The 13,857-nt window shown below is 51.5% G+C and overlaps 2 protein-coding genes across 3 annotated transcripts; both read right to left on the bottom strand.

Annotated features, from left to right (window-relative positions):
• Positions 1 to 539: 539 nt before the first annotated feature.
• On the bottom strand, positions 540 to 2,392 carry RNF181 (ring finger protein 181). 2 transcript variants are annotated; one of them, XM_061155260.1, is made up of 5 exons: positions 2,236 to 2,392; positions 1,533 to 1,663; positions 1,237 to 1,346; positions 968 to 1,042; positions 540 to 722 (listed from the first exon to the last, which is right to left on the bottom strand). In XM_061155260.1, the coding sequence occupies exons 1-5, from the start codon at positions 2,319 to 2,321 to the stop codon at positions 555 to 557; spliced, it is 570 nt and encodes a 189-aa protein (XP_061011243.1). In that variant the 5' UTR covers positions 2,322 to 2,392; the 3' UTR covers positions 540 to 554. The 2 variants fall into 2 exon arrangements, with proteins under 2 accessions (XP_061011243.1, XP_061011244.1); XM_061155261.1 differs by having other exon boundaries at positions 540 to 678.
• Positions 2,393 to 5,414: 3,022 nt separating this feature from the next.
• On the bottom strand, positions 5,415 to 13,844 carry VAMP5 (vesicle associated membrane protein 5). Its single transcript, XM_061155262.1, has 3 exons — positions 13,758 to 13,844; positions 6,325 to 6,462; positions 5,415 to 5,861 (listed from the first exon to the last, which is right to left on the bottom strand). Exons 1-3 carry the CDS (start codon positions 13,758 to 13,760, stop codon positions 5,652 to 5,654), a joined length of 351 nt encoding a protein of 116 aa, XP_061011245.1. The 5' UTR covers positions 13,761 to 13,844; the 3' UTR covers positions 5,415 to 5,651.
• Between the last annotated feature and the right edge of the window lie 13 nt (positions 13,845 to 13,857).

Raw genomic sequence — 13,857 nt, 5'->3', positions numbered from 1 at the left:
CTCCAGTATTCTTGCCTAGAGAATTCATGGACAGAGGAGCCTGGTGGGCTATAGTCCATGGTGTCGCAGAGTCAGATACGACTGAGCAACTAACACTCACTTTTTTTCACCCTGCTCAGTTGTCTGGCTTGAAGACTGATTCCATACTAAGGGATATGACGAAGGACAGGGTACAGAGAATAACTTGAAAATGTTAAAAGCAATCTGCAATGAAGCTAAAGCCCTGGGGACTCTAACACTGACTAAAGATTGTAGTTGGGAGGAAGAAATGTGGGGTAGTTTTTGGTTACCATTTTTAAGTCACTACTAGGTGCCCTGCCTGACACATGTTGTTTTCCAACCACAGACATGTAGGCCCAGGCTGTGGCTGGTCTCGTAGCCAGGTTCTTGACCTGGGCCCTATTACCCTCAGCCCAGCAGGCTTGGTAGGGAGGGATACCCAGCCTGGGACCTTCTACGGTTCAGGACCCCATTCCAGTAGAGACCCAATGGAGGGCACATAGCCCCTGCCCATGCCTGAGAGCAATGCAGCAGCAGGATGAGTGAAGAAACCTTTAATGAGAATTCAAGATGCAAGAGGAACATGTTGCAGAGGACCAGTGTCCAGCCCTAGCCACCTCATGTGTACATGGCTCCGTGGAGGTTCTCGAGGCGGTGCTTCTGCTGCTGCTTGCGAGCCTGAAGCAAAGAGTGCACACTGGTCGGGGGCCATCCCCAAAGGCCTGTGGGTGAAGGGATAGGGCAGCCATCGTGGGGCTGGCTCACTGTTTTCAGGCCCCTAGCATTTTGGCAGCAACATTGCCAAGGCCCTTGCCCCTCACCACAGTCACTGGGAAGGTGGCCAGTGAACCTACTGGTGGGAAGGCCTGTGAACCTACTCAGGCCTCCTAAGGTGGGGAATGAGAGCATCAAAAACAGGGACTCAGGGAGCCCTGTGACCACCCCCTCCACTTGCCCAGCCCCCTACCTTATCTCGCTTGTGCTCCTCATAAGTGTCATCATCAGTGGGCAGCTCATGGCGGCACAGAGGGCAGGAATTGGTCTGGGAAAAGCAGTGCAGTGTACCAGCCTGTCTGGTTTTCATAAGCGCAAAACAACCATCCCCAGCTCCCAATTCCCTACCCTTACCCCTCTCCCATCTCTGATGCCACACCCCACCCCAAAGGTCCATCAACAGAAAGAGGCTTGAGGACTAGGCCCAAGGCAGGGTGAGGGCTGGGAGAAAGGAAACAGTACCTTGCTCAGCCAGGGCAGAATGCAGTTGGAATGGAAGAGATGATGGCAAGGCATCTCAATGGCGGTCTCCTCCTCCTCAAATTCCAAAAGACACACGGGGCACTTGAGCTCTTGAGGAGGGAGTGCTAATCAGGAGAGCTGCCACAGGCCCTACCTCCCAGCTCCCACTCCTGAAGGACACACTTGCCCCAGCCTGACCTGGAAAACTGAAGGGCCAGACTGTAATCTGGCTTCCAGAGTTGGTCAGTCTGGCAGACCTGCCCCAAAGAATTAATGGAAAGACTTAGTGTTCTCACCAGCCTGAGAGCCCCTGATGACTGTCCTGGGAAGGTTCTCAACTGCATTCTTGGCAGCGGGTGGAGGCAGGTGGTGGTCCCAATCTACTACCAACCCCAAGTCTTCAAAGTCCATCCTATTGAAAAGGGACCTGGGAAGAAGGATGCAAGGTCAGAACCAAAGAATCTTTGCCCCCACAATCCACTAAACATTAACAGACAAATACCCTGCCCGACTAGTCATACTAATAGCTACTCCTCAGTAGAGCTCACTAGACAAAAAGCTCCGTGTGAAATGGCTTACAGCAGCTATCACACAACCCCAGGCCATCAGACACCCTAAGCATACAGGCTATTTATTCCAGTTTTACACAAGAGACAACTTAGAGAAATTACTCGGGCCACTCAGGAATAACCCGATAAAGCCAGATTCCAAGTGGCAGTGTGACTTCCGTGCTTGAAGTGCCTAACGGATATACCTACTCCAGTCCGGACACCCCGTCTTCCACACTCCAGATCGCTTTTTCCAGAATTCTCTTGCCCTGGTCCGTCCACAGACGACCCAAATTATCGACTTCCTCCCGAATCTCACTGCGGAATTAACTCTGCATATTATTTATCCGTTTTACCCAGACACTGCTGCCCCAGACAATCCGTGTTCTCCAGCCAGCCTCAGCCCAGACACCTGCTGTGTGGGCCCTACCTTCCAGCCCCGCACACCCACCTTGCAAGCTCCAGCAGCATGTTTGTTCGGGGATCCCGTTCGCGATCCAACGGCTCGCAGTCGTGTTCATCGAAATAGGACGCCATGGCAGCCGGGCTGTCTGACACAGTCCTCAGACCCGGTCGGACCTCAGTCTTGTGGCGCTGGCCAATAAGCTAGCGAGTTGAGGGAGGGCGGCCAATCAGAGCCCCCGAAAGGCGGGCACAGTGGCTCTTTCGCCACATAGGAAGAGGAAGTATTCATTTTGTCACCTCTCATTGGCTCGAATAAGTCAGGTGACCAAGGGCTAAAGCCAATGGCAGGGACCGAGGTGGGTCAGGAAACGGTCCTCAAAAAAAAAAAGAAAGAAAGAAAGAAAACGGTCCTCTTGGAGCCCCTGTCTAGGGTAGGTTTCTGGGAGACACGAGCGGATCGCATAATCTTGAGAAGCCAAATGTTTGGGCTATAGCGGTCCTCTATCTGCTCTGCGGCTCAGAGGGTCTCGGCAGGTCAGATCTTACAGGCCTCTCAGAGGGAGGGAAGCGCTGACTCAGGTGTCAGGGTTCTGCGAGCCTAGAGAAGCCTGGAGTCGGGGCTTCTCGCGGCTCTGCCGCATCCTCGCCGGGCACTTCAGCACCCGCTGCGCTCTGGTCGGCTCAGGTCTAGACGCTTGACGCCACTTTGACTCCCGCAAAACAAACAAAACTCTCCTATTCAGTTCTGCTGTGTTAGGCACAATAATAAAAGGTGGGGTAAACTTCCCCGCCCGAGTAGAGAGGACTTACCAGCTCAGGGAACTATCTATCTGTGTGATCTTTTAGCCCATGGCTCAGCTTCTGTAAAATCAGTGGCTTGAATTTAATAAGTAGTTTGCATCCCTGGCACCCATGAATCTCTTGGAGGAGGAAAGGAGAGGTTGCAGCTTTAGGGAAAAAAACAACAACAAAACTCCACATCTTTTTTTTTTTTTTTAAACTCCACATCTGATGTTTAGTCTCAAGGATCAAATTTAACTGATCTTGGCCTGGGTGTGTGTGTGTGTACTAAATGATTTGGCTGCTAGCTAGCATTCGCCTGGGGTGGGGTGGGGTGGTGTGTGTGTGTGTGTGTGTACTAAATGATTTGGCTCTGTGTGTGTGTGTGTGTGTGTGTGTGTGTGTGCGCGCGCTAAATGATTCGGCTCTGTGTGTGTGTGTACTAAATGATTTGCCTGCTATCATTTATTTGGCAACTAGAACCATTACATTTATATTGTACACAGGGTATAAATATAAATACTCCTCACAATTATCCAGGAGCTAGTATCATTATAGTCAAAGCTATGGTTTTTCCAGTAGTCATGTATGGCTATGAGAGCTGGACCATAAAGAAGGTTGAGTGCCAAAGAACTGATGCCTTTGAATTGTGGTGCTGGAGAAGACTCTTTTTTTTTTTGGAGAAGACTCTTGAGAGTCCCTTGGACTGCAAGGAGATCAAACCTCAAACCGGTCAGTTCTAAAGGAAATCAACACTGAATATTCATTGGAAGCACTGTTGCTGAAGCTCCAATACTTTGGCCTCCTGTTTCAAAGAGCTGACTCATTGGAAAAGACTGATGCTGGGAAAGATTGAAGGCAGGAGGAGGAGAATAGGGTGGCAGAGGACGAGATGGTTACACAGCATCACCGACTCAGTGAACATGTATTTGGGCAAACACTGGGAGATAGTGGAGGACTGCGGGGCCTGGCATGCTGTAGTCCATGGGGTCGCAAAGAGTTGGATACTACTTACTGACTGAACAATAAGAAGTATCATTATTGCTTTTACATATGTAAAAACCCAAGTCCAATTCCACAGGACCTCTAAGCAGTGTTGCAGACCTAAGTGTAGTACTCGGTGCTTCCCTCCATCTTTCCCAGGAAAGGCTAATGGTGGTGAGCCTAGCGGAAATAACGTGCTCTGTGAGGGTACAGCTCCACACAACTGGAGGGTTTGTTCTTGTTTCTTTGTCAGTAGCCCTCACTCCCCCTAACAAGGAACTGCTTCTGTTACACACTTGACCCTGAATTCCTCTTCCTACCTACACTTGAGTTTGAGATGCAATTAAGTAGCTCAAGCGGTGGCTGCCCTGCTTCCCAGGTTTTCGTAGGACCTTTCCTTCTTACTTGGCCTTTACCCAATGCTCTTTCCTGGTGTCCTGAAGGCACTGCCTCCCTGGCCCTGTGCAGTCCTAGAGCTTTGAAAAGCCCAAATTCTTTCCCACAGGGCAAACTCCAGGCCATCCTTTGTGACTCTGCACCTTACAGCATCACAGAGAAAAAAGCCCTTCCCTTTTCCTGCCACCTGCTACATCTGTATGGGCTTCCCAGTGGTAAAAGAATCCACCTGCCAATGTAGGAGATGCAGGGGACTTTGGTTCAATCTCTGGGTTGGGAAAAGATCCCCTGGTGTAGGAAATGGCAACCCACTCCAATATTCTTTCAGGGAAAAATCCCATGGACCAAAAAGCCTGGCTAGAGTCCATGAGGTAGCAAAGAGTCAGACACAACTGCACAACTGAAAATATATGCATGCTGCATCTGTAATCTGGTGTAGAGTCTGAGGAAGAACTTGGGGGCAGAAACTAGAGAGGAGGTACCCAAGGAGGAAGAGCCTCTCTGAAGGTAAGAGCCTTGTGAGATAAAGATCATGGGAGTGCCTTCCTCTTTGTCACCCTGTGGGTCTTCTGAACAACCCCAAACTCAGAAGAATAACAGATTTCATCCTCAGGGAGACAGAGGGCATCAGTTGAAGGTTCTGGTTTGGGGGCTGTTGTGTCTTTATACCTGCACCCTAGAGGGATCTGTCTGTAAGACTGGATCATGGGGAGGAGAGAAGAAGATGCCACCTCCCAGGGCTGGAGTCCTTTGGGACTTTCTCTTTTCTAAGCAGCCATGGGGGTGGAGGCAGAGCAAAATGAACCAATCTGAGGATCTTCAAACACACACATTAAGTCGCTTCAGTCATGTCCAACTCTGTGACCCCATGGACTGTAGCCCACTAGGCTCCCCTGTCCATGAGATTCTCCAGGCAAGAATACTGGAGTGGGTTGCTGTGCCCTCCTCCAGGGACTCTTCCCAACCCTGGGATCAAACCTGCATCTCTTTTGTCTCCTGCATTGGCAGGCGGGCTCTTTACCGCACCACCTGGGAAGCCCTCAAACACACACACACATACACCAGTTTTTACCCAAACAGTGGTTTTTACTAAGTTCCAGGTGGGGCTGGCTTGGCATGGCCAGTGCAGCAGGTTGCCCTCAAGGGCCAGTCTGTGGTATGACAGGAAGTACCCAAGGTGCACACATTGAGGCTGCCGTCCACGCTCACTGGGGTGGCTCAGAAGGGCGCAAACTCCAGGGTTCTCTGAAGACCAGAACTGGCCAGTGTGGCTCTTTGGCCTCTTTTCCAGGCCCTGCTGGGTCATTCCCCAGGCCCCAAGGCAGGGCCTGCATCCTGGACCTGTGGGGCGCTGCTGCCCTTGCTGCTTTGTGGGAGAAGGATGGCCAGCAACACAATCAGGAGGATGAGCAGGGCACTGCCCACTGCCAGCCCCACGTAGATCCGGCACCGGGCATTCTCCCAGCGCTTCTTCTGAGCCAGATTCTTGGTTGTCTTGCTGAAGGCTGAGCTCTGCAGACACCCCCCAGACAGAGGGTGGGAGTTAGGGGTTTCCCCAGAGCCCCAGACCAGCTCCTACCAACCCCATCCCCACAAGGGGTCTCCTTGTCTCCTTGCTCAGCCTCCTCAACCTGTCAGCTCCCTTTCTCCACAAAGCCTGTCTTGGGACCCTCCCAGCCTGACTCCTGGTCTAGACACTGGTGTAGCCCTCGACTCACAGCCCTGCGGGTTCACTCCCAGTTAACAACACCAGTCTTCAACCTTTTAGGACGATCCACAGCTTCAAACCAAGGCCTTCATCCTTCACGAGGCTCTCCACCCATTGCCAGCTGGGCTAGGGGCCCTCAAGAAACCCACACTGGCCTTTGGGTAAGCGTCAGGCCCCACCCATGGCCAGGAGAGCCCTGGGCACCGTCTGAGTGCTCCCTCCGAGGGTCCCTCTCCCTCGCCCTCCCTGCTTCCCCAGGCCTCACACCATGTCCAGGAGTTGGTCTGAACGCTGCTGCAGCTCCACCAGCTTCCCGTCACGCTCCAGGACCTTGTCGAAGTTGTTGCGCATGATTTCTGTCACCTCATCCGCCTGCTGCTGGCATCGCTCCAACTCTTTCCCTGCCTGGGCACCAAGCCCAAGGTCAGGGCTACGTGATGCCCCCACATGGCCCTCATCTGGCCATGAGACCCAGAGGCCTCCTTGCCCTCGGGGGTGGGTGTGTGTGTGTGTGTGTGTGTGTGTGTGTGTGTGTGTGTGTGCAGTGTATGAGTAAGGGGAACAGCATTATAACTGCATTATTCACATAAGGGTCTGATATGGGCTGAATGAAGGGCTGATCTCTCGGGGCATATGGCTCGTCTTTGGCTCCTTGCCCTCGGGTGTGTGTGTGTGTGTGTGTGTGTGCAGTGTATGAGTAAGGGGAACAGCATTATAACTGCATTATTCACATAAGGGTCTGATATGGGCTGAATGAAGGGCTGATCTCTCGGGGCGTATGGCTCGTCTTTGGCTCCCCCCTCCCATGCCCATCAAGGCAGGTCCTAGGTTAGCCTTGACTTCCAGCATCTCACCTTTGTCTAAGGTGCCCCAGGATGAGACCTTCCCAGAACCTGCCCACCCTCCCCCGAAGCAGACACTCGGCTCACGTGTTCGAAGTGAAGGGAAAGTCAGTCATGTCTGACTCTTTCTGACCCCGTGGACTACAGGCCGCCAGGCTCCTCTGTCCATGGAATTCTCCAGACAAGAATACTGGAATGGGTTGCCATTCCCTTCTCCGGGGAATCTTGCCCACCCAGGGATCGAACCTGGGTCTCCTGTACTGCAGGCAGATTCTTTACTGTCTGAGCCACCAGGGAAGCCCCACCTGTTCTAGGATGGCCTCAACTCAGGGTGCACCTGCCTTGTGGTTTCCCACTGGCCTAAAGAGGTGCTGAAGAACAAGCAACTGAGCTACTTGGCCACAGCCAGACAAGAAGGAGATCCAGCCCACAGAGCTAGAGCGGTCATTTTGGACCACCACATCTTATATAGCCTCTGCCTAACCCTACAGACACACACTCAGATTAGATCTCCCTTCCTCCCTTCCCCAGCCTCTGACTTGTCAGGCCATTTCTGCCTCCTGGCCTGACCCTGCTCCCGCATCAATGCTCAGAGTTGACTCCCTGTCTGCCTGGGAGCCTTGGCCTTCCTGGCCTCTGGCCTCCAGCTTTTCAGCTATAGCCGAGCTCTTCTCTGGGATTCAGCTCTTGGATTTCCCAGCCTGGGCAGCAGCCTCATCTGACAAAAGAACCTGGCTCATTTCAGAGGACTGGGAAGGGAGATGCAGGGTCCAAGCTGGGGGAGAGGTCAGGAAGAGGAAGAAAGCATGGGTCACAAGCAAGGAAGAAACGAGGCTTCGGATACATGCACCGGGGAGAGACCCATGGCAGGAGACTGGAGTCCAGAGACATGCTGCCAGGAGGAGATGAATCCCAGTAGATTAACCAACCACAGCAACTCCCTCCTCTCCCAGCCCAGTCCCCCAGAGCCCAACCCTGTTCTCATCTCCTCCCCACAGAACATGGGCCAAGCTCACTTTCCTGCCAGACTATATTGCCTATTGTCTGCAGCAGACATTTCAGCATTTGACTGAATTCCACTTAAAACCAGAAAAAGGAAAGGGATCTGGTGGTCACAGAGGGCCACCTCCTACTCAGGCAAGAATCCCCATTCAGGATCCTCGCAGCTGCCTTGCACATAACCTCCAAGCATTCCCAGTATATGAGTTCTCTCTCCCCAACTGGACCACAAGCTCCCAGAGGGAGGGCAGGGGCCAGTGCCCTGCCTTTGTCTGCCACCAGCCTGGGGACCCAGGAGGCCAGCGTACAATGCTGACCATCGCAGGGAGTCAGTGAGTGGGCCAATTGCATTATAACTTATCCAAATGTAACTCAGATGTTCAAGTTTGTTACCCCAGTGTATTTCTCTAGCCCAGCAGGAGTTTCGAGGGGGCAGGCATCTGAAACCCAAGTAGGTCAATATTTACTCATGAGCTAGAAAAGCAACCTGTTTCGAAAGGGGGGCCAGCAAACCACAATAGAAGGGTGCATTTGGACTGGGGAAAGCCATAGTTGGGGAACGAGGAAATATCATGAAGCAAGCTAGGAAGTTGTACTCATCTCTATCTCTTCCTGAGTCAACCACCATCACCACTATTATTACGACTATATGAATAATCAGCAAGTCTCCGTTACTTGGGCTTCCCTTGTGGCTCAGCTGGTAAAGAATCCGCCTGCAGTGCAGAAGACCTGGGTTCGATCCCTGGGTTGGGAAGATCCCCTGGAGAAGGGAACAGTTACCCACTCCAGTATTCTGGCCTGGAGAATTCCATGAACTGTATAGTCCATGGGGTCGCAAAGAGTCAGACACAGTTGAGCGACTTACACTCTGTTACTTGGAATCTCTCATATTCAAATAGTCCAAGGCATTCCTACATTCAAATAGTCCAAGGCAAAAACCTGGGAAGGATTCAAAAATGAGAACCTTGTGGTTCACTGGTAAAGGATCTGACTGCCAATGCAGCAGACATTTCAATCCCTGGTCAGAAAAGATCCCACATGCCCTGGGGCAACTACTGAGCCTGAGCTCTAGAGCCCCTGAGCCGTAAGTACTGAAGCCCACGTGCCCTAAAGTCTGTGCTCCACAACAAGGCAAACGACTGCAATGAGAAGCACCACAACTCAGGAGTAGCCCCCACTCTTGGCAACTAGAGAAAGCCCACACACGGCAACGAAGACCCAGTGCGGCCCAAAGAAAAATAAACGAATAAACAAAAACTATTTTTTTTTTTTTAAATGAGAACCCCTGCTAGAGACTGTGGAATGCTGCACGTCATTTTTTTTCCCTATTTTAAATGCTACAGCTGTTGTTATCTTATTCTCCAGCATGGGGTGATGTTGGGTCACATTCTTCTGGAGAGCTGGCTGTGCCTCCCACTGCAAGCTGCAGCCTCCATCCCCCAATGGCAAAGCCAGGCCTGTCTGGAGCCTAGATGGGCCCAGGCCTAAAAGAACACATTCACTCCAAGGAACACACAGGCCCAAGGTTCAAGTCTCTGGGCCTCCTTGGCCTTTCTCAAGCAGAGGAAAAAGGACACTATATGCACGAGTCTCTGCTGGCAGTGATTAAAATAAAGAACTGCGGGATTTAAAAGGAGATAAGGGACCAGAGGGCAGGATTCCTGCCACACAGAACTCAGTGTAATGCTTGGCACACAGTGCATGTGTGGAAAATATTTTCTGAATGAGTTGGGGTTGTTCTTGAAAAGATGGCTATAGGCTGGGGGAAAGAGATGTATATGATACAATTAGAGGAGAGCGATGACTTCACACCATGAGATACAAATAGGGAGTGTTGGAGTTGCCGACAGACAAGTGATTCCTGAGAACTGAGATGGACCGGGTAAGGTAGAGCTTGGATGCTCCTGCCACAGGCAAGACAGAAACACTCCAGACAGAGTTAAGGGTGGAGGGGCAGGGTGGGGCCTGAGAAAGCCCCAAAAAGTCAAGAAGTAGGACTTCTCTGGTGGTTTAGTGGTTATGATTTGGCGCTTCCACTGCAGGGGACACAGGTTTGATCCCTGGTCTGGGAACTAGGATTTCACATGCAGTGTGAGGTAGCCAAAAAAAACAAGGATGCTCTCGCAGAGGGAGAGATGAATGAATCAAGAACTAGCGTAGGTTTTATGAGCCTGGAGGACAACTTCTGTGTTGGTGGTAGACTGGCACGGACGAAAGTGAGATAACTCAGGTCAGAAGCCACTAGAAGGCATGTAGAAGTGCCATCAGCAAGGGTATGTGGAGATGTCTGCAGGCTGGGGGAGGGTGGAAGGCAAGAGAGGAAGGGTGAGTGAGAGAGGAAGGAAGGGTGAGAGGCACTTCCGAGAGTGGGGGCAGGGGTGGGGGGCAGTGTTGCTGGCGGACAGAGGGTGGTAGTTACACAGGAAATCAACAGACCGTTTTCCTGTGTGCAGAACATGCCTCCTTCATTTCTCAAATCTCCCCTCAGGTTTTTCCGGCCAGAAACAGCTAGTTCCTCGGAAAAACAAAGCTCTCAAAAAACCTCCCATTCAAACATTCTGTCTGCCCTTTTTCCTGGTTAGTGCCTATGAAACCCTAGGCCAGCTGTCACGGTTGTCATCCTTAGAGAGACCCACCCAGGCAGTGACGTGGGGTATCAACTCCTTCCTGGGTCAGTTCACACCTGAGCTCAGAGCTTAAGAGCTGCACCCAGCATTACAGCCACCAGTACCTTCAAATCCTGCCTCTGCTGCTCAACAGCTGAGTGACTAAAGACTAGGGACATGACCTTTCTGACCCTCCACTTCCTCATCTATAAAGTGGTAACAATAACATCTCCCACATTAGCTAAGGCATGTGACGTATTAGAAATAAAATGCCTAGCACAATTCCTGAATGCTCAATAAATAACAGCCATTATTATTGCTATAAGATCCCCTGGAGAAGGGAATGGCAACCCATTCCAGTATTCTTACCTAAAGAATTCCATGACAGAGGAGCCTGGTGGGATATAGTCCATAGGGTCTCGAGGAGTTGGACACAGCTGAGGAGCTAACACTTCATAAATTGCTATAGCCCAATTTTCCCTAGTTTTTTTTTTAGCTGTCAGATCCCAGGAACCACACAATACTTGTGGTTAATAAATCCTCTTAGGCACAACTACTGAAGCCCACACACCTAGAGAAGCCACCGCAATGAGAAGCCCGCATGCTGCAACTAGAGAGTAGCCTGCGTGAAGCAACCAAGACCCACTATGCTCCAAAAAATTTTTTAATAAATAACAAGATAAAATAATAAATAAATGAATCTAAATTTTTAAAAAAAATAAAATTCAAATATTTTTACAAAATACACAGCCAAGCAAGCTCTTCCCTATGGCCAACTTGTGCACATAATTGTTTCTAACCTATATATAGAATTTGACATGGGCCTTTGATAACCTACATCTAGTGCATTTCCATCAGGCATTGCAGGCTGTTGAGAAGGTTTTACATCTTGACAGTAATAACAGCTCCCAATCAATGGGCACATACTCTGAGCTAAGCACTGAGCTGCCAGCTGACTGCTCACTTTATCTCATTAAAGCCTCACAACAATACACTGAGAAAAGTACCCTTATCCCAGTTTTATAAGAAACCGAGGTTCAGAGGGGTTAAATCACCCATCCAAGGTCACAGAGTCAGTGAGTAGAAGATCTAGGAGTTGAACCGACTTAGACTCCAAGGATCACATTCTTAACCCTTGTGTTAAACTGGATGGCGGTAAAGGGAAGTCAAATGCTTTAGCTGACTGGCTAAAGACCCATCAGACCTTTTGATGCTGTCTCCTCAACCTGTGTGCAAATGAGGAAGGCCTGTGGCTCAAAAACCCAAATTGTTTGCACAGTGCATAAGGGAGGACCATCTACAAGATGAATGAATCAAGTCAGTCCCCACTCAGTTTCTACCTTTCCCATCACTATTTTGTTTCTACTCTATTCCCTGTACCCGTCACCATGACTAGCAAGGGAAATGCCCAAGAAACACTTGTTAACTGAATGAATCAGCAAAGAAAAGAAAACGACTTCCCTGGTGGTCCAGTGGTTGAGACATGGATACAGTCCCTGCTCTGGGAGGATTCCTCATGCCTCAGAGCAACCAAGTCCATGCACCACAACTACTGAAGCCCACACACCCTAGAGCACATCTCCACAACAAGAGAAGCCACCACAATGAGAAGCCTGTGCACCACAACTAGAGAGTAGCCCCTGCTCTCCCCAGTTAGAGAAAAGCCTGAGCACAGCAACAAAGACCCAGAGCAGCGAAAAATAAATAAATAAACATTAAAAAAAAAAAAAAAAAAGAGGAGAAAAGAAGGGAAAGGAAGAAGGAACAGGTAGGGAAGGATCAGATGGGAAGAAGAAAGGGGTGGACAAAGGGGCAGGAGTGAGAGAAATGCAGAAGGGAAGGGGCCAGGAGATGGCTGGGAGAGAGATCAAGTCTCAGGCTCAGATCCACTATTTGCCTGAGATGAATCTGTGAGAGTCCCAGAGTTTTCCAGTACCCCGCAATAACTGATCCCATCCTCAGCCTTCATTTCAGGAGTTTCCTCTTCTCACCAAGTGCTAAGGGCCAGCTGCAAGCCCATGCTAACCCTGCCTGATTCCTTGCTCTGCATGCTGGGAAATGGGCTCCAGGCTCTGTCCCATTCTCCAGGCCTCCCTAGGTTTCCGGGCCCAGCCTTAGAACTCATTGCTACCTTCCTGCCTGGCTTCCTCTTCCTGCCTCCAGTTCCCTGGAGATGAGGCCATCTAGGCACCTCAACCCCCAGCCAGACCACATCCATCACATCTCTGCTGCTTCTCCATGGCAGGATTTTATTTTTTGGCCACACCATGCAGGATCTTAGTTCCTTGACCAGGGATTGAATCTATGCCCCCTGCATTGGGAGATCAGAGTCGTAACTGCTAGACCACCAGGGAAGTCCCTGCATGGCAGAATTTTAAAGCACTAAGCCTGCTTCCTGCTGGACACAACTTCCCATGAGTTCCAGGCAAGGGGAGAAGCGACTGACACCACCAGCTTCTGACACCTTTGCCTTGGAAATGACAAGCAGCGACAGAGGCCGGAGTCTACAGCACGGAGTAGGGCATGACTCAACTCAAGAATGTGTCCCTTAGGTAAGGCTTCGAAGGGAGTCAAGCTATGCCCCACTGATAACTTCAGTGGAAATTTTATTGTAAACATCTTCCTTTCACTTTCCCCAGGAGAAGGAGTTTGCCCTCCAACACCCTGCCACAGGGCTGGCCTGGCCTCTACCACCCCATCTGCTCAGGTTTCCAACTCCTGGGCCAGACTTGGCTCCTCACGGCCCCAGGAAGGGCTGCAGAGGTCATCATATTACCCACCACTTCTCAGGAGCAGGTTCTGAGCGCCAGACAGATCTCTGCCACTGTATCTCCTTCAACCTCCTAAGGACACAGCCAGGCAGGTACTGCTGACCCCACTTCACCATGCGGAAAAAGAGGCTCAGGGAGGCTAAGTGACTTGCCCCGGGGTCACAGAGAGGGTAAGTGGCCGCCACCAGGACCTCAGCACGGAGTCTCACTCCGAAAGCCGGTGCGTTTAACTGCTCGGCTCCGGCAAGTCCCGCTCACTCACTGGGCGCGGGGCAGCCAGGACCGGCAAGCGCAGTACTTTCCCTCCCGAGATGCGCGCGGGGAGCAAAGGGTCCGGACGGGTCCTGGCTCTCAGCCGGCCGTCTTCACCTCGCCGGGGAACGGGCGCGGGTCGCGAAGGGTGCCCCCGCCCTTGGACTTCGGACTGCCGCCCCGCACCCTCACGCTCGCCCTCTGCCCCCTGCCCCGCCCCGGGCCCTCACCATCGCTGCAGCCGCCTCGCTCGCTCCGGCTCTTCTGCCCAAGTGGCCGCAGTACCAGGGGCCCCGGAGGAAGCGGAGGGCGGGGCGGGGCCTGCCCGGC

Source organism: Dama dama, chromosome 11 (genome assembly GCF_033118175.1).
Source record: "Dama dama isolate Ldn47 chromosome 11, ASM3311817v1, whole genome shotgun sequence".
Lineage (NCBI taxonomy): Eukaryota > Metazoa > Chordata > Mammalia > Artiodactyla > Cervidae > Dama > Dama dama.
This window is presented reverse-complemented; position numbering and strand designations above follow the sequence as displayed.